Source organism: Aulostomus chinensis, chromosome 13 (assembly GCF_037954235.1).
Source record: "Aulostomus chinensis isolate RoL2024-O1b breed Wild chromosome 13, RoL_Achi_v1.0, whole genome shotgun sequence".
Classification (NCBI taxonomy): Eukaryota; Metazoa; Chordata; class Actinopteri; order Syngnathiformes; family Aulostomidae; genus Aulostomus; species Aulostomus chinensis.
The window spans coordinates 16,623,122-16,649,345 of NC_141332.1; the positions used below are offsets into that span (position 1 = coordinate 16,623,122).

The window sequence follows — 26,224 nt, forward strand, 5'->3', positions numbered from 1 at the left end:
GCAGTGCTTTCTATCAACTTTGCTTTTTCCTTTTAATGAAAATTATATTAGGGAATAGCAGACAGTTGTACAAAATTAACAGTATTTTTATGCCCGATATTTAATTATTTTGGTGGGGAAATTTCTGCATAACGCATGATACAAGTTTATTAGCTGATGTAAACGGACTGACATGGCCTGCCTGAATAAACATTTACACTTGGCTATTTGCCTACTCCTGGGAAGTTGTGTTACACAAAAACTATTGAGTAGATTTCAAAGGCAGATAACGGTGGAACATTTTCCGTGCAGATCTATTCGACATGGCAAATAATTTTTAAAATGGAACTTGGCTTAACAGAGATCAGTGGGACATCCCTTCCACACATTAACATATATGTTTTCTTGTGTCTTTCTATTAACAGAGTGGAGATGATGAGGACTATAAAAGGATATACACAAAAAAGATCAAACCGAGGCTCAAGTCTGAAGACCTGGCAGAGGGAGTGGATGTGCGTACAGAGCGGCACAGCAGCACAAGTAGTGATGGCAGCACAATTACCACCATCACCCGCCGCATCACTACCTACACTGTGGATATGCCGAGTGGCATAAGTGAGCAACTAGAGCTTTCAAGCCCAGAGCTCAAAGGGCTAAGGCACGAATCTGGGGATGGCTCACCTTCGATAAGAATCTCACATGGTAGCCCTTCAGGTAAAGTGGGAGAAGAGGGAGTTTGGAGCAGTGGGGGAGTACAGACCACAACAATTACAAGGGATGTGGAAAGAGAAAGTGACACAGGTATCAGATTTAAAGGCGCTAACTTTGGAGTAACAGGGGGCAAAGGCTTTGAAATCTCAAGAGGGTTTGGAGATCAGGGAGAAGGAAGCATTCAGGTGTCAAAAACAAGCATGACAATAAGAGACAGCACAAACACTGGTAAAGGGAATGTTACAATAGGAGGGTTGGGAGGTGCAGATGGAATCTCTGCTGATGAGAATGGAGGATCAATTAGTCTGTCTTTACCAGGAAAAGGCATGCAGATTTCAACTACATCCACTGATACTACTGGTCACCCGCAGGCAAGGGAATCAGGAACTATTCATATTCCGAGTGTCACTCTTACTGGAGGTTCCATTGATTCAAATAGTAAAATGGCAGGCGGCAGGATAGGAGGAGCAGGAGCAACAATGAGCAATGTTACCTCAGGATATTCCTCAGGGCCTGGTAAGATGTCAGTATCAGGTGTGAATGTAAGCCTTACAGGTGCAAAGTTAAAAGATGCAGTTGATGTCAACCTGTCAAGCACGAAGGGTGGAATAAAAGTCTCTGGAGTAGACACTGAAAGCTGTGAAACAGAGGGCACTGTGAGTGGCGTAAGAATGTCAAGTATCAACCTACCAACATTTGGAATGAAGGGAACCAAGAAAGAAGAGACCAGTGTGGAAGTTAAACTTAGTGGCGAGACACGTGGAGAGGTCCAAAAACCTGAACTAGACATCAAAAGCTCACAAATCCTGATCAAAGGCCCTAGTGTTAACACTGAGAGAGCCAAAATAACCATGCCAACTCTCTCTGGACCTGAAATCTCCGTTCCAGATGTCGATGCTAATGTGAAGTTTCCCAAACTCAAAGGTGACGTGGATGTATCAACCACAAAGATAGAGGGAGCCATAAAGACATCAGATGTTGATATCAAATGTCCAAAGGTCAATATCAGAGGTCCAAAACTGGAAGGTCGAGATGATGATATCAATCTTCCAAAAGTGAACACTAAAGGGAGAGCACAGGACATTGACATTAAAGGTCCACAGGTCAACATTGGAGGACAAAAAGGTGAATTTCAAATGCCAAAAGTTGAATTGCCTTCACTCAACATGAAAGGTCCAAAAGTTGAAGGCCCAGATGCAGATGTAAACGCCCCCAAAGCTAACGTGGACTTAAAGACCACTGAATTTGACATTAAAGCCCCAGAAATTGACATTGAAGGCCCTGATGTAAATATCAAAGGATCCAAATTGAAAATGCCATCCACAAAAGGACCAAAGATCCCAGATATTAACATCAACCTAAAAGGTTCCAAAGTCAAAGGAGATGTGGATGTTTCAGTTCCAAAAATAGAGGGCATCAAAGGTCCAGAGATGCATATTGAAGGGTCAAAGAATGGTCTTGAAATGCCTGAAATGAATATGCCATCATTTGACTTGAAAGGTGCTAAATTGCAAGGTCCAGATGTTGATTTAAACCTTCCCAAAGCTAAGATGGATATGAAAGCACCAGACATGGATATTAAAGCACCAGGGATTGAATTTAAAGGACCTGATGCAAAACTCAAAGGACCCAAACTCAAAGGTGACCTTGACATGTCAGCACCAAAGATAAAAGGAGACATGAAGATACCAGATGTTGACCTTAAAGGTCCAGAAATCGGCATTGAAGGGCCCAAAGGCGGACTTTCAATGCCTAAAATCAAAATCCCATCAGTCAGCATAAAAGGTCCAAAGGTTGAAGGCCCAGGTGTGGATCTAAACCTTCCCAAAGCAGACATTGACATAAAAGCCCCAGAAATTGACATTGAAGGCCCTGATGCAGACATCAAAGGACCCAAACTGAAAATGCCCTCCATTAAAGGACCAAAGATCCCAGATGTAAACATTAACCTTAAAGGTCCAAAGGGCAAAGGAGATGTGGATGTTTCAATTCCAAAGATTGAGGGGGATATAAAAGCACCAGACATGAATATTGAAGGACCAGATGTTGACATTGAGGGTGGCACAAGTGGATTCAAATTGCCCAAGTTTAAAATCCCTTCATTTGGCCTGAAAGGTCCAAAACTGGAAGGCCCTGAACTTGATGCCAGTCTTCCGAAAGCAGACATTGATGTGAAAGGCCCTCAAATGGACATCAAAGTACCAGATGTGGATATCGAGGGTCCAAGTGGTAAAATCAAAGGACCCAAATTCAACATGCCAACCATCTCAGGACCAAGTGTCTCCGTGCCAAATGTGGATATTACGCTGAAAGGCCCCAAAGGTCCAGAGGTAAATATTGATGGGAAAAAGGGTGGATTTGAAATGCCTAAAATACAAACGCCATCCATTGGTGTGACAGGTGCAAAACTGGAAGGTCCAGATGTTGATATAAACCTTCCCAAAGCTGGGATGAATGTGAAAGCACGGGGCATTGACATTAAAGCACCAGGAGTTGAGTTTGAAGGACCTGATGCAAAACTCAAAGGACCCAAACTCAAAGGTGACCTTGATATATCAGCTCCAAATATAAAAGGTGACATGAAGATACCAGATGTTGACCTTAAAGGTCCAGAAATCGATATTGAAGGGCCAAAAGGTGGATTTTCATTACCTAAATTCAAAATCCCATCATTCAACATAAAAGGTCCAAAGGTTGAAGGCCCAGATGTGGACCTGAATCTTCCCAAAGCAGACATTGACATCAAGACACCAGAAATTGACATGAAAGCCCCAGGGATTGACATTAAGTGCCCTGATGCTGACATCAAGGGACCCAAACTGAAAATGTCCTCGATAAAAGGACCAAAGATACCAGATGTAAACATTAACCTTAAAGGTCCAAAGGGCAAAGGAGATGTGGATGTTTCAATTCCAAAGATTGAGGGGGATATAAAAGCTCCAGACATGAATATTGAAGGACCAGAAGTTGACATTGAGGGGGGTACAGGTGGATTCAAATTGCCCAAGTTCAAAATCCCTTCATTTGGCCTGAAAGGTCAAAAACTGGAAGGCCCTGAACTTGATGCCAGTCTTCCGAAAGCAGACATTGATGTGAAAGGCCCTAAAATGGACATTAAAGTACCAGAGGTGGATATCGAGGGTCCAAGTGGTAAAATCAAAGGACCCAAATTCAACATGCCAACCATCTCAGGACCAAGTGTCTCCGTGCCGGATGTGGATGTTAAGCTGAAGGGCCCCAAAGGTCCAGAGGTCAATATTGATGGTAAAAAGGGTGGATTTGAAATGCCTAAAATACAACTGCCATCCATTGGCATGAAAGGTGCTAAATTGCATGGTCCAGATGTTGATTTAAACCTTCCCAAAGCTGGGATGGATATGAAAGCACCAGACTTGGATATTAAAGCACCAGGAGTTGAGTTTGAAGGACCTGATGCAAAACTCAAAGGACCCAAACTCAAAGGTGACCTTGACATGTCAGCACCAAAGATAAAAGGAGACATGAAGATACCAGATGTTGACCTTAAAGGTCCAGAAATCGACATTGAAGGGCCCAAAGGCGGACTTTCAATGCCTAAAATCAAAATTCCATCAGTCAGCATAAAAGGTCCAAAGGTTGAAGGCCGAGATGTGGATCTAAACCTTCCCAAAGCAGACATTGACATAAAAGCCCCAGAAATTGACATTGAAGGCCCTGATGCAGACATCAAAGGACCCAAACTGAAAATGCCCTCCATTAAAGGACCAAAGATCCCAGATGTAAACATTAACCTTAAAGGTCCAAAGGGCAAAGGAGATGTGGATGTTTCAATTCCAAAAATTGAGGGAGATGTAAAAGCTCCAGAGCTGAACGTTGAAGGACCAGATGTTGACATTGAGGGTGGCACAAGTGGATTTAAATTACCCAAGTTTAAAATCCCTTCATTTGGCCTGAAAAGTCCAAAACTGGAAGGCCCTGAACTTGATGCCAGTCTTCCGAAAGCAGACATTGATGTGAAAGGCCCTCAAATGGACATCAAAGTACCAGATGTGGATATCGAGGGTCCAAGTGGTAAAATCAAAGGACCCAAATTCAACATGCCAACCATCTCAGGACCAAGTGTCTCTATGCCAGATGTGGATTTCAAAATGAAAAGCCCCAAAATCAAAGGTGATGTGGATGTGTCAGTTCCAAAAATTGGAGACATAAAGACACCTGATGTAAACATCAAAGGTCCAGAGGTCAATATTGATGGGAAAAAGGGTGGATTTGAAATGCCTAAAATACAAATTCCATCAATTGGCATGAAAGGTGCAAAGCTGGAAGGTCCAGATGTTGATCTAAAACTTCCCAAAGCTAAGATGGATGTGCAGGTACCAGATGTAGACATTAAAGCACCAGGGATTGAGTTTGAAGGACCTGATGCAAAACTCAAAGGACTCAAACTCAAAGGAGACCTCGATATGTCAACTCCAAAGATAAAAGGAGACATGAAGATACCAGATGTTGACCTTAAAGGTCCAGAAATTGATATTGAAGGGCCAAAAGGCGGATTCTCACTGCCCAAATTCAAAATCCCATCACTCAACATTAAAGGTCCTAAGATTGAAGGCCCAGGTGTGGATCTAAGCCTTCCCAAAGCAGACATTGACATAAAAGCCCCAGAAGTTGATATTGAAGGCCCTGATACAGATATCAAAGGACCCAAACTGAAAATGCCCTCCTTAAAAGGACCAAAGATACCAGATGTAAACATTAACCTTAAAGGTCCAAAGGGCAAAGGAGATGTGGATGTTTCAATTCCAAAGATTGAGGGGGATATAAAAGCACCAGACATGAATATTGAAGGACCAGAAGTTGACATTGAGGCGGGTACAGGTGGATTCAAATTGCCCAAGTTTAAAATCCCTTCATTTGGCCTGAAAGGTCCAAAACTGGAAGGCCCTGAACTTGATGCCAGTCTTCCGAAAGCAGACATTGATGTGAAAGGCCCTCAAATGGACATCAAAGTACCAGATGTGGATATCGAGGGTCCAAGTGGTAAAATCAAAGGACCCAAATTCAACATTCCAACAGTCTCAGGACCAAGCATCTCCATGCCAGATGTGGATTTCAAGCTGAAAGGCCCAAAACTCAAAGGTGATGTGGATCTGTCTGCTCCAAATATAGAAGGAGAAATACAGACACCTGATGTAAACATCAAAGGTCCAGAGGTCAATATTGATGGGAAAAAGGGTGGATTTGAAATGCCTAAAATACAAATGCCATCCATTGGTGTGAAAGGTGCAAAACTGGAAGGTCCAGATGTTGATTTAAAACTTCCCAAAGCTAAGATGGATGTGAAAGGACCAGATGTTGACATTAAAGCACCAGGGGTTGAGTTTGAAGGACCTGATGCAAAACTCAAAGGACCAAAATTCAAGATCCCACATATCTCAGGACCAAAATTGTCCATGCCAGATGTGGATTTCCATTTAAAAGGACACAAACTCAAAGGTGATGTGGATATGTCAGTCCCTAAGATTGAAGGGGATGTGACAGCGCCTAATGTTGACATCAAAGTTCCTGAGGTTGAGGGTGACATGAAGCTTGACATAAAAACCCCCAAAATTGAATCTCCAGAAGGACATATTACTGGTCCAAAGATGAAGTTGCCAACAATATCTGGACCAAAAATAGCATTGCCGGATGTTGACATCAAAGTTAAAGGTCCAAAATTAAAGGGTGATATTGAAGATGTTCAGCTGCCAAAAGCTGAACTTGAGGGACCAGATGTGACGGTTGATGTTCCAGAAATTGGTGCAAAGAAAACAAAATTCAAAATGCCAAAATTTGGATTTAAGGGACCAAAGATAAAGTCACCAGAAATTGACGTGAAACCAGTACAAGGAGACCTCAGCATCAAAGGAAAGACTGGAAGTGTTGAAGGTCTTGATGCTGACATGGCAGTTACTGGCCCAAAAGTGAAAGGATCTAAATTTAAGATGCCAAAATTTGGGTTCAAAGTTCCAAAGGTTGAAATGCCAGAAATTGACTTTAACCTTCCTAAAGCTGGAGGAGAAATGAAAAGTCCAGATTTTGACATTGAGGGACCCGAAGTAAAAATTGAAAGCCCAGATGCAAAAATGAAAGGAGCAAAACTCAAAAGTCCAAAACTCAAAGCAGATATAGATGTGTCAGCTCCAAAGATTGAAGGAGACATGAAAGTAAAAGGGACTGAAATCAAAGGTCCCTCGGTTGACATTGAAGGTCCTAAGGGTGGATTTGAAATGCCAAAAATTAAAATGCCAGACTTTGGCCTCAAAGGTCCAAAGATGGAAGGACCAGATGTCGACATAAAAGTGCCAGAGATTGATGTTGAGGGCCCTGATGCTAAAATCAAGGGACCTACATTCAAAATGCCTTCAATTTCCGGACCAAAAATGCCAGAATGGGATGTAAGTCTGAAAGGGCCTAAGCTAAAGGGAGATGTGGATCTGTCAGGTCCAAAGATCAAAGGAGACATTGAAACACCGAAACTTGATGTTGAGGGACCTGATGTCAATATTGAGGGATCCAAAGGTGGAATGAAAATACCTAAATTTAAAATACCATCCTTTGGGATAAAAGGTCCACATGTTGAGGGACCAGAAATCGACGTCAATCTTCCCAAACCAGACATTGACATTAAAGGACCTGAAATGGACATCAAAGGACCTGATGTTGATATTGACAGTCCAAGTGGTAAAATCAAGGGTCCCAAATTCAAGATGCCACATATCTCAGGCCCAAGCCTCTCCATGCCAGATGTGGATTTCAATCTGAAAGGTCCTAAACTCAAAGGTGATGTGGATCTTTCTGCTCCAAAGTTCGAGGGAGACATTGAAACACCAAAACTGGATGTTGAAGGACCAGATGTTAACATTGAGGGCCTCAAAGGAGGACTTAAAATGCCCAAGATTAAAATGCCTTCCTTTGGGATTAAAGGTCCAAATGTTGAAGGCCCAGAACTCGATGTAAATCTTCCCAAAGCAGACATTGACATTAAAGGACCTGAACTGGACATTGAAGGACCTGATGTTGATATTGGAGGTCCAAGTGGTAAAATCAAGGGACCCAAATTCAAGATGCCACATATCTCAGGCCCAAGCCTGTCCATGCCTGATGTGGATTTAAATCTGAAAGGTCCGCAATTCAAAGGTGATCTGGATCTGTCTGCTCCAAAGATTGAGGGAGACATCAAAACACCGAAACTGGATGTTGAGGGACCTGATGTTAATATCGAGGGCTCCAAAGGTGGAATTAAAATGCCCAAATTTAAAATGCCATCCTTTGGGATAAAAGGTCCACATGTTGAGGGACCAGATGTTGATGTAAATATTCCCAAAGCAGACATTGATATGAAAGGGCCTGAACTAGACATTAAAGCACCAGATGTTGACATTGAGAGTCCAAGTGGTAAAATCAAGGGACCCAAATTCAAGATGCCAAATATATCAGGACCCAACATCTCAATGCCAGACATTGATTTCAATCTGAAAGGTCCTAAACTCAAAGGTGATGTGGATCTGTCAGGTCCAAAGATCGAGGGAGACATTGAAACACCAAAACTGGATGTTGAGGGACCAGATGTTAATATTGAGGGCTCCAAGGGTGGAATTAAATTGCCCAAATTTAGAATACCATCCTTTGGATTTAAAGGTCCCCATGTTGAAGGACCAGAAGTTGATGTCAATCTTCCCAAAGCAGACATTGACATTGAAGGACCTGAATTAGACGTGAAAGCACCAGACGTTAATATTGGCAGTCCAAGTGGTAAAATCAAGGGACCCAAATTCAAGATGCCACATATCTCAGGCCCAAGCCTCTCCATGCCAGATGTGGATTTCAATCTGAAAGGTCCGAATCTCAAAGGGGATGTGGATCTCTCTGCTCCAAAGATCGAAGGAGATATAAAAGCACCAGGAATAGAACTCAAAGGTCCTGAGGTTGATGTTGAAGGCCCTAAAGGTGGATTTGAAATGCCTAAGATTAAAATGCCAGGATTTGGCTTCAAAGGCCCAAAGATGGAAGGACCAGATGCTGACATCAAAGTGCCAGAAGTTGATATTGAGGGCCCTGATGCTAAAATCAAAGGACCTACATTCAAAATGCCCTCAATTTCCGGACCTAAAATGCCAGAATGGGATCTTAGTCTGAAAGGGCCTAAGATCAAAGGAGATGTTGATCTGTCAGGTCCAAAGATCGAGGGAGATATCGACACACCGAAACTTGATGTTGAGGGACCTGATGTTAATATTGAGGGATCCAAAGGTGGAATTAAATTGCCCAAATTTAAAATGCCATCCTTTGGGATGAAAGGTCCACACATTGAAGGACCAGAAGTCGACATCAATCTTCCAAAAGCAGACATTGACATTAAAGGACCTGAATTAGACGTCAAAGCACCTGACGTGAATATTGACAGTCCAAGTGGTAAAATTAAGGGTCCCAAATTCAAGATGCCACATATCTCAGGCCCAAGCCTCTCCATGCCAGATGTGGATTTCAATCTGAAAGGTCCTAAACTCAAAGGTGATGTGGATCTGTCTGCTCCAAAGATTGAAGGAGATATAAAAGCACCAGGAATAGAACTCAAAGGTCCCGAGGTTGATATTGAAGGCCCTAAGGGTGGATTTGAAATGCCTAAAATTAAAATGCCAGGATTTGGTTTCAAAGGCCCAAAGATGGAAGGACCAGATGCTGACATCAAAGTGCCAGAAGTTGATCTTGAGGGCCCTGATGCTAAAATCAAAGGACCTTCATTCAAAATGCCCTCAATTTCTGGACCCAAAATGCCAGAATGGGATGTTAGTCTGAAAGGGCCCAAGCTAAAGGGAGATGTGGATATTTCAGATCCAAAGTTCAAGGGAGAATTTGACACACCGAAAGTAGATGTTGAGGGACCTGACGTTAACATTGAGGGGTCCAGAGGTGGAATTAAATTGCCCAAATTTAAAATGCCATCATTTGGATTTAAAGGTCCGCATGTTGAAGGGCCAGAATTGGATGTAAATCTTCCCAAAGCAGACATTGACATTGAAGGACCTGATGTAGACGTCAAAGCTCCAGACATTAATATTGACAGTCCAAGTGGTAAAATCAAGGGACCCAAATTCAAAATGCCACATATCTCAGGTCCAAGCCTCTCCATGCCAGATGTGGATTTCAATCTGAAAGGTCCTAAACTCAAAGGTGATGTGGATCTGTCTGCTCCAAAGATTGAGGGAGACATTGAAACACCCAAACTGGATGTTGAGGGACCAGATGTTAATATTGAGGGCCCAAAAGGAGGAATTAAAATGCCCAAGTTTAAAATGCCATCCTTTGGGATGAAAGGTCCACATGTTGAGGGACCGGACGTTGATGTAAGTCTTCCTAAAGCAGATATTGACATTAAAGGACCTGAACTGGACATTGAAGGACCTGATGTTGATATTGACAGTCCAAGTGGTAAAATCAAGGGACCCAAATTCAAGATGCCACATATCTCAGGTCCAAGCCTCTCAATGCCTGACTGGGATATCAATTTTAGAGGTCCTAAAGTCAAAGGTGATGTGGATCTCTCAGCTCCAAAGATTGAAGGAGACATTGAAACACCACAGCTGGATGTTGAGGGACCGGATGTAAATATTGAGGGCCACAAAGGTGGAATTAAAATGCCCAAATTTAAAATGCCATCCTTTGGGATTAAAGGTCCAAATGTTGAAGGCCCAGAAGTGGATGTTAATCTTCCTAAAGCAGACATTGACATTAAAGGCCCTGAATTTGACATTGAAGGACCTGATGTTGATATTGGAGGTCCAAGCGGTAAAATCAAGGGACCCAAATTCAAGATGCCACAGATCTCAGGTCCAAGTCTCTCCATGCCAGACTGGGATGTCAATTTGAGAGGTCCTAAACTCAAAGGTGATGTGGATCTCTCAGCTCCAAAGTGCGAGGGAGACATAAAAGCACCAACGCTGGATGTTGAGGGACCAGATGTAAATATTGAGGGCCACAAAGGTGGAATTAAATTGCCCAAGTTTAAAATGCCATCCTTTGGTATGAAAGGTCCCCAAGTTGAAGGACCAGATGTTGACGTAAGTTTACCCAAAGCAGACATTGACATTAAAGGACCTGAACTGGACATTGAAGGACCAGACGTTGACATTGGCAGTCCAAGTGGAAAAATCAAGGGACCCAAATTCAAGATGCCACATATCTCAGGTCCAAGCCTCTCCATGCCAGATGTGGATTTCAATCTGAAAGGTCCTAAACTCAAAGGTGACATGGATCTGTCTGCTCCAAAGATTGAGGGAGAGATTGAAACTCCACAACTGGATGTTGAAGGACCTGATGTGAATATTGAGGGCCCAAAAGGAGGGCTTAAAATGCCCAAGTTTAAAATGCCATCCTTTGGGATAAAAGGTCCCCACATTGAGGGACCAGACGTTGATTTAAGTCTTCCAAAAGCAGACATTGACATTAAAAGGCCGGAATTAGACATCAAGGGTCCAGATGTTGATATTGAGAGTCCAAGTGGTAAAATTAAGGGACCCAAATTCAAGATGCCACATATCTCAGGTCCAAACATCACCATGCCTGACTGGGATGTCAATCTGAAGGGTCCTCAACTCAAAGGTGATGTAGATGTATCAGGTCCAAAGATCAAGGGAGACATAGAAACACCAAAACTGGATGTTGAGGGACCTGATGTAAATATTGAGGGCCACAAAGGTGGAATTAAAATGCCCAAATTTAAAATGCCATCCTTTGGGATAAAAGGTCCACATGTTGAAGGCCCAGAAGTCGATGTAAATCTTCCCAAAGCACACATTGATATGAAAGGACCTGAACTGGACATTGAAGGACCAGAAGTTGACATTGGCAGTCCAAGTGGAAAAATCAAGGGACCCAAATTCAAGATGCCACATATCTCAGGTCCAAGCCTCTCCATGCCAGATGTGGATTTCAATCTGAAAGGTCCGAATCTCAAAGGTGACATGGATCTGTCTGCTCCAAAGCTTGAGGGAGAAATTGAAACACCGCAACTGGATGTTGAGGGACCTGATGTTAATATTGAGGGCCCTAAAGGAGGACTTAAAATGCCCAAGTTCAAAATGCCATCCTTTGGGATAAAAGGTCCTCAAGTTGAGGGACCAGACGTTGATTTAAGTCTTTCCAAAGGAGAAATTGACGTTAAAGGGCCTGAATTAGACATCAAGGGTCCAGATGTTGATATTGAGTGTCCAAGTGGTAAAATCAAGGGACCCAAATTCAAGATGCCACATATCTCAGGTCCAAACATCACCATGCCAGACTGGGATGTCAATCTGAAGGGTCCTCAACTCAAAGGTGATGTAGATGTGTCAGGTCCAAAGATAAAGGGAGACATTGAAACACCAAAACTTGATATTGAGGGACCTGATGTAAATATTGAGGGCCACAAAGGTGGAATTAAAATGCCCAAATTTAAAATGCCATCCTTTGGGATTAAAGGTCCAAATGTTGAAGGCCCAGAAGTGAATGTCAATCTTCCTAAAGCAGACCTTGACATGAAGGGCCCTGAATTTGACATTGAAGGACCTGATGTTGACATTGGAGGTCCAAGTGGTAAAATCAAGGGACCCAAATTTAAGATGCCACATATCTCAGGTCCAAGCCTGTCCATGCCAGATGTGGATTTCAATCTGAAAGGTCCTAAACTCAAAGGTGATGTGGATCTGTCTGTGCCGAAGATTGAGGGAGACATTAAAGCACCAAAAGTGGATGTTGAGGGGCCAGATGTTAATATTGAGGGCCCCAAAGGAGGAATTAAAATGCCCAAGATTAAAATGCCAACCTTTGGGTTGAAAGGTCCTCATGTTGAAGGCCCAGAAGTGGATGTCAATCTTCCTAAAGCAGACATTGATATTAAAGGACCTGAACTGGACATTGAAGGACCGGACATTGACATTGGCAGTCCAAGTGGAAAAATCAAGGGACCCAAATTCAAGATGCCACATATCTCAGGTCCAAGCCTCTCCATGCCTGATGTGGATTTCAATCTGAAAAGTCCGAATCTCAAAGGTGATGTGGATCTGTCTGCTCCAAAGATTGAGGGAGACATGAAAGTACCAGGAATAGAATTTAAAGGTCCTGAGGTTGACATCGAAGGTCCTAAGGGTGGATTTGAAATGCCTAAATTTAAAATGCCAGGATTTGGTTTCAAAGGCCCAAAGATGGAAGGACCAGACGCTGACATAAAAGTGCCAGAGGTTGATGTTGAAGGACCTGATGCTAAAATCAAAGGACCTTCCTTCAAATTGCCCTCAATTTCTGGACCCAAATTGCCAGAATGGGATGTTGGTCTGAAAGGGCCCAAGATAAAGGGAGATGTGGATATGTCAGGCCCAAAGATCAAGGCAGACATCAAAACACCAAAAGTGGATGTTGAAGGACCAGATGTTAACGTGGAAGGTCCAAAAGGCGGATTTAAAATGCCAAAGTTTAAAATGCCATCCTTTGGTATAAAAGGTCCACATGTTGAAGGACCAGACGTTGATGTTAGTCTTCCCAAAGCAGGCATTGACATTAAAAGTCCAGAATTCGACATTAAAGGACCAGGTGTTGATGTTGAATGTCCAAGTGGTAAAATCAAGGGACCCAAATTCAAGATGCCAAATATCTCAGGTCCAAGCCTCTCCATGCCAGATGTGGATTTCCATCTGAAAGGTCCTAAACTCAAAGGTGATGTGGATATGTCTGTGCCGAAGATTGAGGGAGACATTAAAGCACCAAAAGTGGATGTTGAGGGGCCAGATGTTAACATTGAGGGCCCCAAAGGAGGAATTAAAATGCCCAAGATTAAAATGCCTTCCTTTGGGTTGAAAGGTCCACATGTTGAGGGACCAGGAATTGATGTCAATTTTCCCAAAGCAGACATTGACATTAAAGGACCTGAACTGGACATTGAAGGACCTGATGTTGATATTGGCAGTCCAGGTGGTAAAATCAAGGGACCCAAATTCAAGATGCCACATATCTCAGGTCCAAGCCTCTCCATGCCAGATGTGGATTTCAATCTGAAAGGTCCAAATCTCAAAGGTGATGTGGATCTCTCTGCTCCAAAGATCAAAGGAGATATAAAAGCACCAGGAATAGAACTCAAAGGTCCTGAGGTTGATATTGAAGGTCCCAAGGGTGGATTTGAAATGCCTAAATTTAAAATGCCAGGATTTGGCTTCAAAGGCCCAAAGATGGAAGGACCAGATGCAGATATAAAAGTGCCAGAAGTTGATGTTGAGGGCCCTGACGCTAAGATCAAAGGACCTACATTCAAACTGCCATCAATTTCAGGACCAAAAATGCCAGACTTGGATGTCAATTTGAGAGGTCCTAAATTCAAAGGTGATGTGGATCTGTCAGGTCCAAAGATCGAGGGAGATATTGAAACACCGAAACTGGATGTTGAGGGACCAGATGTTAATATTGAGGGCCCAAAAGGTGGACTTAAAATGCCCAAGTTTAAAATGCCATCCTTTGGGATGAAAGGTCCACATGTTGAAGGCCCAGAAGTCGATGTAAATCTTCCCAAAGCACACATTGATATGAAAGGACCTGAACTGGACATTGAAGGACCAGACGTTGACATAGGCAGTCCAAGTGGAAAAATCAAGGGACCCAAATTCAAGATGCCACATATCTCAGGTCCAAGCCTCTCTATGCCTGACTGGGATATCAATTTCAGAGGTCCTAAAGTCAAAGGTGATGTGGATCTCTCAGCTCCAAAGATCGAAGGAGACATAAAAGCACCGGGAATAGATGTCAAAAGTCCTGCTGTTGATGTTGAAGGCCCTAAGGGTGGATTTGAAATGCCTAAATTTAAAATGCCAGGATTCGGCCTCAAAGGCCCAAAGATGGAAGGACCAGATGTTGACATAAAAGTGCCAGAGATTGATGTTGAGGGCCCTGATGCTAAAATCAAAGGACCTTCATTCAAAATGCCTTCAATTTCCGGACCAAAAATGCCAGAATGGGATGTTAGTCTGAAAGGGCCCAAGATAAAGGGAGATGTGGATCTGTCAGGTCCAAAGATCAAAGGAGACATTGAAACACCGAAACTTGATGTTGAGGGACCTGATGTTAATATTGAGGGATCCAAAGGTGGAATTAAAATGCCCAAGTTTAAAATGCCATCCTTCGGGATGAAAGGTCCACATGTTGAGGGACCAGAAATTGATGTCAGTCTTCCTAAAGGAGAACTTGATGTGAAAGGACCTGAATTAGACATCAAAGCACCTGAAGTTGACATTGAGTGTCCAAGTGGAAAAATCAAGGGTCCCAAATTCAAGATGCCAAATATCTCAGGTCCAAGCCTCTCCATGCCAGATGTCAATCTGAAAGGTCCTAAACTCAAAGGTGATGTGGATCTGTCTGCTCCAAAGTTTGGGGGAGACATTAAAGCACCAAAAGTGGATATTGAGGGGCCAGATGTGAATATTGAGGGCCCCAAAGGAGGACTTAAAATGCCCAAGATTAAAATGCCTTCCTTTGGGTTGAAAGGTCCAAATGTTGAAGGCCCAGAACTCGATGTAAATCTTCCCAAAGCAGACATTGACATTAAAGGACCTGAACTTGACATTGAAGGACCTAATGTTGATATTGGCAGTCCAAGTGGTAAAATCAAGGGACCCAAATTCAAGATGCCAAATATCTCAGGTCCAAGCCTCTCAATGCCTGACGTGGATTTCAATCTGAAAGGTCCTAATCTCAAAGGTGATGTGGATCTTTCTTCTCCAAAGATCAAAGGAGACATAACAGCGCCGGGAATAGAACTCAAAGGTCCTGAGGTTGATATTGAAGGCTCTAAGGGTGGATTTGAAATGCCTAAATTTAAAATGCCAGGATTTGGCTTCAAAGGCCCAAAGATGGAAGGACCAGATGTTGACATAAAAGTACCAGAGGTTGATGTTGAGGGCCCTGATGCTAAAATCAAGGGCCCTTCCTTCAAACTGCCATCAATTTCAGGACCAAAAATGCCAGAATGGGATGTTAGTCTGAAAGGGCCCAAGATAAAGGGAGATATGGATCTGTCAGGTCCAAAAATTGAGGGAGACATTGAAACACCGAAACTTGATGTGGAGGGACCAGATGTTAATATTGAGGGATCCAAAGGTGGAATTAAAATGCCCAAGTTTAAAATGCCATCCTTTGGGATGAAAGGTCCACATGTTGAAGGCCCAGAACTCGATGTAAATCTTCCCAAAGCAGACATTGACATTAAAGGACCTGAATTAGACATTGAAGGCCCAGATTTTAATATTGACAGTCCAAGTGGTAAAATCAAGGGACCCAAATTCAAGATGCCACATATCTCAGGCCCAAGCCTCTCCATGCCAGATGTGGATTTTAATCTGAAAGGTCCAAATCTCAAAGGTGATGTGGATCTCTCTTCTCCAAAGATCAAAGGAGATATAAAAGCGCCAGGAATAGAACTCAAAGGCCCTGAGGTTGATTTTGAAGGCCCTCAGGGTGGATTTGAAATGCCTAAAATTAAAATGCCAGGATTTGGCTTCAAAGGCCCAAAGATGGAAGGACCAGATGTTGACATAAAAGGACCCAAAATGCCAGACTTGGACGTCAGTGTCAAAGTGCCCAAGATAAAGGGAGATGTGGATCTGTCAGGTCCAAAGATCAAGGGAGACATTGATATGCCTCAAGTGGAAGTTGAAGGACCAGATTGGGATTTTGAAGGCCCAAAGGGTGGACTTAAAATGCCTAAGTTTAACATGCCATCATTTGGTGTGAAAGGTCCACATTTTGAGGGGCCAAAAGTTGACGCCAGTTTTCCAAAAGCAGACATTGACATGAGCGTCCCTGAATTGGACATCCAAGGCCCAGGTATTGAAATTGAAAGTCCAAGTGGTAAAATCAAGGGACCCAAGATCAAAATACCGAACATTTCTGGACCAAACATGGATTTCAATCTGAAAGGTCCTAAAATCAAAGGTGATTTGGATGTGTCAACTCCAAAGCTTGAGGGAGGAGTAAAGACATCTGATATTGAGATCAAAGGTCCTAAGGTTGATATTGAAGGGTCAGCGGGAGGATTTGAGATGCCCAAAATCAAAATGCCGTCAATTGACATCAGAGGTCCAAAAGCAAAATGTCCTGATATCGACATAAACATTCCCAAATCAAACATTGATGTTGAATCACCTGATCTTGACCTGAAGCTGAAAGGGCCAAAAGTTAAAGGAGAAATGGGCGGATCAGTGCCCAAACTGGAAGGGGACATCAAAGGTCCAAATGCTGACATTAAAATGCCTTCTTTCAATATGGAAGGGGTGTCGACAGAACTTGAAAAAACTGGTGTTACATTTCCCAAATTCAAACGTCCTAAGTTTGGGATGAAATTCCCTGAGGTAGAGGGCCCTGAATTCAGTGTGGGTGCAAAAGGTTCCAAAGTTAGTCTTGAAGGTCCTGAAGCAAGTCTTGATGCCCCTGATGTTGATATACATATAAAGGGGAAAAAGGGTAAATTTAAACTTCCTAAAGTGAAAGGAAAGGCAAAGAAACCTGATACTGACATCGAAACAACAGCAGTTGAGCTTGATGTAGAGTCTCCTAACATACATGTCAAAGGAACAAAGATAAAGAAGCCTCTTTTTGGTAAACTACATTTTCCTGATGTTGAATTAGATATCAAATCGCCAAAAGTGAAAGGCGAGGGATCTTTATCTGAGGGGCTAAAATCTCCTGACATAGGTTTGCCCTCTGCTAGCTTGAGCACAACAATTGAAGGTTCGAGTAGTTCAAATGTTAATTTGGAAGGGGTTGATGTGAAATTAAAGAAACCTAACATCAAAATGCCAAGTGTGAATGTGTCTTCACCTGAAGTTGATACAGATCTACTCCAAAAAGGTGGGGGGGCTATGTCTTTAGGCCCAAAAATGAAGGTGAAAGGTGGTGCTGGAATTGACACAGGCTTTTCAGGCAGCAGTACATTTACTGGGCTTCAATATCCAGAGGGTACGGTTACATTTCCCAAGATCAAGGTACCAAAGTTTGGTATTGCCCTGCCTCAGCAGGAAGGCAGTTTAACAGTTGAATCAGACATTGCAGGAGGTGGAGATCTAAACTTACAGGCTCCATCTGTCAGTTACCAAGTCAGTTCCAAAAATATTGAGGTTCCCAGTCCAGAACTCAGGCACAGTGAAGGCAAAGTAAAGGTCAAGATTCCAAAATTTTTTGGCAAATCAAAAGCAAAGGGCAGTAGTGCAGGTGACCTGCGGGGACCAGAGGTCGAATTGAGCACTAGTGGGAAAGACAGTAAGGTCTCCAAAGACTTCAGTGTACATTCAGGGGAACTAAGTGGTGGAAAAATACAACTTGAGGGTGATGCTGGACTGCGTGTTTCACCCAAAGGCAAGTCAGCCTCCCTGGATCTATTTAAGAAATCAAAGCATCGGTCTTCTTCGAGTGATGAGGGGGGACTTGCAATTAGTTCCTCGTCAGGTCACCTAGAAGCAGAGAGTGGTGATATTTCATTAGACCTAGGAGGATCCAAAGTCAAAGGAAAGAAAAGCAAGTTGAAGTTTGGCACCTTTGGAGGTTTTGGTTCAAAGTCAAAGGGTTCGTATGAAGTGACATTTGGAGAGGATAGTGAAGCAGGAATGGAGGGGAGTGCAGGTGTGTCCTTGCCCCCTAAGAAGTCCAGGTTGTCTTCATCTTCCAGCAGTGACAGTGGTTCCAGAGGTGGTTTCAGGTTCCCGAGGGTTGAACTTACTGTTTCACCAAAAAAATGATCAATTATTAGGGGAAATTAAACTCTCTCATGTACACCCAAATACCCTCTCCCAATATGGCAAATACTTCAAACCTCAGCGCTTCAAAACCAGAGGGGAAGTACACAGTCATCTCATTATTGTAAACTAAGAGTTTGTTGTTGTTTTTCCCGTCAGGAGTGCATGAGATTGTTTAAAATCCCTTTCAACTGTAAATAAGATTAATTTGTATTTTAATAAATATTGTTTTTTTGTACATAGTCCAGATTTATTGAGAATATACCCCAAATTTCATCAGTTGAAACAGTTCATTACAAGGTTTGTCATTTGGTCCTATTTCATTCTGTTAAATGAATGTTGTTAATGTATGGGTGTGGTATATTGGTATCCAGAGTCTACTTCACAGAACTGATAGACCAAGCAGTTATATTGAAGGAAAATGTTGTTTATTCATACAAACACAACAATACAGTTACCATTTTTTTCTAATGTATGAAATGATTTTATTTTTAAGCTTTGATATTGTATAATCAGTGCAGAAGCATATTTACGCAACATAGACCTGGCCCTGTATAACATATCCTAAAGAGTAATGGTGTTTTGTAGACCATAATTGCAAAGACAATCACTATGTTTGGAAACTATCAACTCTCTGAAGTGCTGTCAGTTCCTTTCTAATCTTTTAAAGTGCATTTTTTTTTCACAATACATGCCATTTACCAAATTAATGCATTTTTGTCCTTTGTTTTTAATCATGGTTCTCCCCTTAATCCTAAGTCATTTTCATTCTTAACTGTTCAATGTTCTTTTTTCACTGTCATTTTCTTTGTACACACACTTCATACGTCATAAAATGTCACAAATAATAAAGAGTTCTTTTTTGATGTCAGTTATTTGCTAACAACATCTGTGTTCATAGAGAGTTGCATAGTTTTGATAAAATATGCCAGAGGTAGCGCATGATTCTTTGTTTTTTTTTTCTTGTGTGCATTCTGCCAAATAAACTAATTTAAAAACTTACAGATTGTATGAGGCTTCTCAATGAATATCTGTCAAATCTTAAATCATGTTATTTGATATCTTATAATGTAATATGGGTACACTGTCAGATTTGTCCTCCACAGTAGCATTTTCATTTAAAACTCATCAGTCATGTAGGAAACTGGATTGTAAAGAATATAATCATCCTTTACTTGTACAAGGGATATGTTAAGATCCAAGGAAATGCCAGATCTAACAGGTTGTTAGTTCACTAATGGGAAACACAGATGTCCCAAGTTTGAGTGAATGATACTGTGTTATGCAAATGTAAGCAGAACCACTGTAGTTTCAGCCAGTTGCTTGATCTAGCAACTTCTCAGACACACTTTTGGGAATATTCTAAAAAACAACAACAGATAATTGATTTTATTAGTGGCACCATGTTCTTAAAATGATATAATTTCTCATTCAATTAAAGTGAAAAAATAGCAAAGAATAGAATAAGATTTCCTTTTTAAAATCATTTTTCTATAGATTTACTTCTCTTAAAATAATTTTCTTACAGAATATCAGTGAATATAAAATGAATAAAAACATTTACATTGACAGGTCACATTTACATTTAGACTGGGACATTTTATATCGGCTGACAATGCAAACCCCATGAGATGAGAACGGCAGCCATCTTCCTTTGATGTGATGCTCAAGGTGGGAATGTAGAATGCTGTATAACTCTGTATTGCTGTAGGATAATCTTGTATGAATATGGAGAATCTGAAAAATGATCATTTAATTGCTTTGTGCTTGACTGGCAACTAATTTTTGATCATTGTTTTTTCACCTGCAAGTTAACCAGGAAGCCATTTCCATTTTCCATTTTCTACTGCTTGTCCTGTTAAGGGTCGCGGGGGCTGGAGTCTATCCCAGCAGCCTTTGGGCCTGAGGCAGGGTTCAACCTGGATGGGTCGCCAATCCATCGCAGGGCCAACACATATAGACAGACAACCATTCACCCTCACAGCCATGCCTACGGTTAATTTAGAGTATTCAGTTAACCTAGTCGCCATTTGCATGTCTTTGGACTGTGGGAGGAAGCAGGACTACCCGGAGAAAACCCACGTCCATGCCCGAGCCGGGGCTCAAACCCGGAAACCTTCTTGTTGTGAGGGGACAGTGCCAACCACTGCACCATATGCTGCCCCAACCAGGAAGTCATTACACGATAATAATAAATTGTCAAATTCCCTTTGTATATGCAGCCTGGAACACACAAAATTGTCCAGTCATCTACCTCTCCCTCTCAGCAAGTTGTCAGAGAAACGTTGCCTGCATGACTGTTTTATTATACAACCATATGTGAGCTTACTGTAGATGAGCAAATCAGAAAACAAGCCTTTTAAAAGTTGTCAGTTGTTGTCTGAGGAAAGACTTAGCAAAGGATTTGTGTTTTGTGCATATCAGCATCTTAACATGGTTATTTCAGCATTATCTTTTTATCTATTTATTATGCTTAAATCGCAGTCATTCAGATGCACTTCCTGTAGGAGATGGCTGCAAAAAACTGAGCTGTGTGCACACCACCCATCAACCCCATTTCAGTTTCATCATGTTTAAAGCATCTGGATAATTATACACGCGCGCACACACACACACACACACACACACACACACACACACACACACTCTATCAGACACACACTGTTACAACTGTGCAGCAGCATTAAGATTATCTTGGAGCAATACGAGGTAAGAATCTGTGAAAGGTAATGGTGTATCCTGGAGGTGCATTATATCTAATATTCTAGCATTAAAGATGTACTTGAAATGTCTGTCAAATGTCAGTCACAGCGACAGGTTGGTGACGTTTAAATCAAGTTAAAAGGATATACAATAGTTCACTGTGTACCTTTGCTGATAACTCATTAAGAATCAATAATCCTTTGTTAAGGACTTCTTAACTATTAGGCAAACTACCAGATGAACTGGTGGCTCATTTGAAAAGTTTCAAAAATGGGACCATTCATTCAAACAATCTTTCATCAAAAATTGTAGATTCGTTAGACTGAGGAATTACAAAAAAAAAGGAAACCCAGGGAGACTTGCTAATAAGTGACTAATTTTAAAAAGCAACTTCATGATTTGACAAAGGCATTTCTCAAACAACTGAAATCTTCTGACATGCAGGATGAAATGTGTAGCATTTAGTGGCATCTAGTGGTGAAGTGTCATATCAAGTTGAACTGAAGTACCGCTACAGGTCTGCATGTAGGTCATATTATTCCTGTGTCATAACAGTTTGATGAAAACTTCAGCTTAATTGCAATGCTAAGATATGGACTTTTTAAATATAATTCTATGCTATTAATGTTTAAAATGTCAAGCTGTGAGAAAGCAGAGTTTGGCCTCAAACACAGGATGTGATCCCTGTCTTCCTGGTTGTTTGAATGCAGTTGTTGATGTAGTACAGAGGAAGGAACCTATCAGGAATTTCCTTTGAAAGAGGAAAGTATCCCCTTCCTTTCTGGAGAGGCAAAACATTTTTGTTCTGAAAGAAATCACAGAAGACAAAAAAGTCCAGGAGTGTGGCGATGTGTAAATTGGGGATTACTTGTAGATCTTCCCTGTTTGCAAGTCATTTTGGTTGATAAATTTCACAGCGTGAACGTGAAGAAGCAACACTTTGATTCATCAGGGTTTTTTTTTTTTTCCAGGTAAGAGGAAACATTACTATTTGTGATGTATTTTTCAAAAACTTTTACAAGCCATTCATTCAGGATGGAGTATGTCAACATGTCATTCATTCAAAACTGCATGTAAATGCTACCATCTCATACTGGTCCCCTTTGACCTCCATTGTGAGTGAAAAGTGACATCCGTTTTTTCCTGCACTGTAGGCATGGACATGTTACACTGCACCAACATAAATGTGTGCACTTAAAGGCTGTATTTTACAGACATAGGTGTTTGCTTTTGTCAATACTGGTCACTATGTTCACATTTATGTGTGCGTGGTCAATTTCCTTTTCAGGCTCATGATTGACTGAATGTTTTTTTGAAATTTCCAAAATGCAAATTCATTCTGAGATTATTTGAGGATCTCATTCAAGTCAGTGTCTCTCATTTAGCCAGAATACAAAACAATTTAAAAAAGGACAGATAAAAGTTTTGGACAATGAATGAAAAAACATATAATAAAAAACGACAACAACAACAAATGAACAAAATAAATAAACTGAAATTTTATTAAAAATGTCTGGTTAAAACAAGTTGATTTCTGACAAGGCACGTAGGTACAGTCACTGGGGAGGCAGATGTGGGATGATAATGTGGTTTACCACACCAGTCTGACATCTTGTGTGTCATGCAGAGTGCAGCCAGATGGTGTCCTTGACTCTGGCAAGCATAAAAGAGGTTACCCAGAGTGATGGCTTGTTTCCATGCATTAGATCATATCTCACTCTAATGGACCTTTATTTTTATGATATACCGAGACTTTAGTGCCAAAATGCCTTACTCCGTCTATGTATATTAAAAGAACCATAATGTGAGTGCTTTTTCAACTGGTAGTGAATCTATTTAATGTACTGGTCCATTGATTATTGAATTATTTCTGTATGAACATGTTTCCTCCGGTAATCATTTTGGATACAAAGTATAAGCAGCTTGACTGCAAAAATACCCACATTATTGAGTTTCTCAGATTAAACAAACAAAAAACCTCCTTATCAGTACCAACATTTAAATGCATCATATTCTGAGTTTCATATCACCACAATTTTACGTACATTTAAAAATACTGTTTTGCATTTCATTAGAGCACGCAACGAGAGCAGCTATGGCATCACATCTTGCACGCCCATAAAAAGAGATGTGAAACATAGTCAAGGCTATGATCTATACATACACATTGGTACATTATAGATGATGAGTATGAGTGTCATGAAACAGTTAATGTCAGGAGGTGAAGGTGTGAGACTTGGAGATCAAACCAAGATGGCATCCTGCTGAACCCTGAATAGGAAGTGAACCATGCTGGGCTGGATGCACACCCGCTGTAGCATGTGTGTGTGTGTGTGTGTGTGTTTTAAATCAGATGATTTTCATAGGACACCGATTTTAACCCACTTATGAATGGACACAAGGAGCAATTGTGAATCAAAAGAAAAAGCAATTTTTAAACAAATGGCTGGAATGTGTGGACTGTGATTAATCAATGCTGGTGTACTATTTTATAGCATAAAACAACTTAAATAACGTGGTTTAAGAATACAAGTGGATGCAAAACCTGGTTACCAGTAACTTCTCTTGTTAACGTTCACGTTTTAAACCTGAAGTAGGAGGCTGTGGAGGCGGATGAGAGCTCTAACAGTACTGAACAGCAGTTTGAGTACAGGCTTCCATTTTTATCAAGGATGTGAATATATTAAGCATAGAATTAAAAAAAGAAAAGAGTTTAAATTATCATATTTTTTATCGAAATTAAAGTTAAGCTCCCTGTAGTTACATCAAAACAGTGTACCCTTATGGTGAAAGGGGTCAAAGAAAAAAATAACACCCACAGGAAGTCAAGAGTGTTAATAGGTGCAAAACATAAATGTTGGAATAAATGATAGGATGAGGCTTGGTGAGATCACTTCTAAATCCAATTACCTCTCTTTGGCAGTTTCTTTAGACAAGTGATTCATAATATTTAGAACACCTTCATCCAATTTGTTCACTCGTTTCATATGCTGGAAATGCTGTGGCCAAAATTAGCTGTTAGCGGTCCCTTTTTTTGTTTTGAAAATGTATCACGGTGTTGAGCAGAAGGATTGATTTCTGAGATTCAAACAACTGTTTTCTGAGGCTGTGATGGGTGGACAGGCAGCTTACTGACCTTGAAGGTTCATCAGCATGTATTTTTCACTTTTAATCGCAGGGGGCTTTTCAAGACTGTGGGTGAAGGAGAATATTTTTTCTGCATGGCTACCTACACTGAGACATCCCCCACGGGATTGTGTTTGATGTGCGGTGATAGCAGACTGTGCAGATGTGTGTGTTAGCGTGAGATACATTCTGGTTGCCTTTAATGGGGTGAGTTTAAGTGTATTGGTTATTTATGAGCGAGTTATTAAAGTGTCTCTGCGTTGTTTTTTTTTACAGATAAGAAATGTGAGCGGGTGTGTGTCCACATGCATTAATGTAGAACAAGATTTACAAATAGTCCTGATAGTACCACGCAGGTAGTAGTCTTCCTCCTTCCCTCCTTCGGTGAGCAGTGATTTACTTTGTTAAGGTGTGACCTCATCATCCTGGCTCCATGATACCCCACCTCCCTCACAGCAAGAGCAGACAGCCCCGTTATCTCATACACACAAACACACACATACTCACACACAGGGACACGCACAGCAGAGACAGAGGGGACTGGCCATCGCACGAGAGATTTTTTCATTTTGTTTCCACAGTATACATCTATCTCCAAGTGTGTGTGTGTGTGTGTGTTTGTGCGTGCACAGGAGAAACAAGCATAGGGGGAGAGAGAAAGCAAAACATGGGAGACGAAAGCGAGGGAGTGTGGATCATGCATGTGCATTAGCTCAGCTCCAGAGGCACAGCAGCAGCAGCAGCAGCAGCAGCAGCAAACAGAAACAGCAGCAGCACAGGAGGGAAAGAGAGAGAGAGAGAGAGGAAGACAGAGAGGGAGAGTTGGAGGGAGGGTAGTAGTCTCAGGCACAGGAACAAAAGCTGCAGAGAACTGCCTTCCATCTCCACTAAAAGAACAACGGAGGAGTAATAGGAGGAGGAGGGGGTCGTTCATGACAGTAGTAAGACAATAACGGAAGAGAAGAGGCACATTGTAGTCAGAGAGGACTGAAACCAAGGCTCTTCTCTTCTCTGCTCTCCATGTTTTTGGGGGCTCAACGTACCATTGCCTTCGTCTCCAAACCCAGAGGAGGATGTCTGTGTCGGGGAAGAAGGAATTTGATGTAAAGCAGATCCTCAGGCTCCGCTGGCGCTGGTTCAGCCATTCATCCCAAGGTTCAGCTGGAAGTGGGGGTGGTGGTGTTGGTGGGGTGGGAGGCTACATCCAGCAGGATGGCACGGACCACAGAGGGACCCCCGTCCAGGGCCGACTCAAGAGTCACTCACGGGAAAGAGGCGTAGGAGGACTACGGAAGACTAACAGCCCGGCCCACAGTATCTTGGCACCAACGCCAGGGCCCACACCTGTCTATGTCAGAGCGGGTCATCAATCATGGCACCATCCGCAGCACACCATCCAGGGTCTTCAGGTCAATGAGGATTCTTCAAAGGGCAGTTCTTCACCCAGCGCCACACGGAAAGAGGACACCAACACAGGCAAGGAAGATGTGAAGAGCAGCATAGAGGAACCCACGGAGGTGGAGGCCAGAGAGAGGTACGACAGGAGATGTTAAGTCACACACTGATTCGTAGGAGCCACAAAGCTCACCTGACGTGTGTTCACTTAGCAGATACTAAAACGTTGTGCGTCTGTCCAACATATTCTCAAAGCACAAGACAAAATCACCTACCAAGTAGCTTGTCAGATACAGGGATGAGTTTTTGTACAATTTAACTTTGATAAATAAAGACCTTGATGGGTTTTCCTGCTTTAAATAAGTTAAATGATCAACTAGTGGAAGACATAACATTAATATTGTCTGAAAACAAGTCTATGTGTCAGGAGACTGTCTTATTAGAGTCATTTAAGAAATATACTTGAAAATATTGAGTTTTTTGCAGTTTATAGATCACTTATTTCAGAAAACATCCTTCTTTCCCATGTCATTGCGTAAGAATAG

General features: G+C 41.8%; 2 protein-coding genes across 4 annotated transcripts in view; both read left to right on the top strand.

The window, feature by feature from the left end:
- The window catches only part of ahnak (AHNAK nucleoprotein), a 33,167-nt gene extending 13,710 nt beyond the window's left edge, over positions 1–19,457 (top strand). Inside the window, exon 6 of the mRNA XM_086221696.1 lies at positions 405–19,457. Coding sequence (XP_086077822.1) covers positions 405–18,458 — 18,054 coding nt within the window. The 3' untranslated portion in view covers positions 18,459–19,457. The remainder of the gene's footprint in view (positions 1–404) is intronic.
- A 2,536-nt stretch (positions 19,458–21,993) lies between these two features.
- The window catches only part of klhl4 (kelch-like family member 4), a 29,802-nt gene continuing 25,571 nt past the window's right edge, over positions 21,994–26,224 (top strand). Inside the window, exons 1-2 of one of the 3 annotated variants that reach the window (XM_086221697.1) lie at positions 21,994–22,129; positions 25,352–25,818. In XM_086221697.1, coding sequence (XP_086077823.1) covers positions 25,358–25,818 — 461 coding nt within the window. In that variant the 5' untranslated portion in view covers positions 21,994–22,129; positions 25,352–25,357. Of the gene's footprint in view, positions 22,130–24,775; positions 25,819–26,224 lie in introns of those variants that run through there. The other 2 variants (XM_086221698.1, XM_086221699.1) reach the window with 2 other exon arrangements.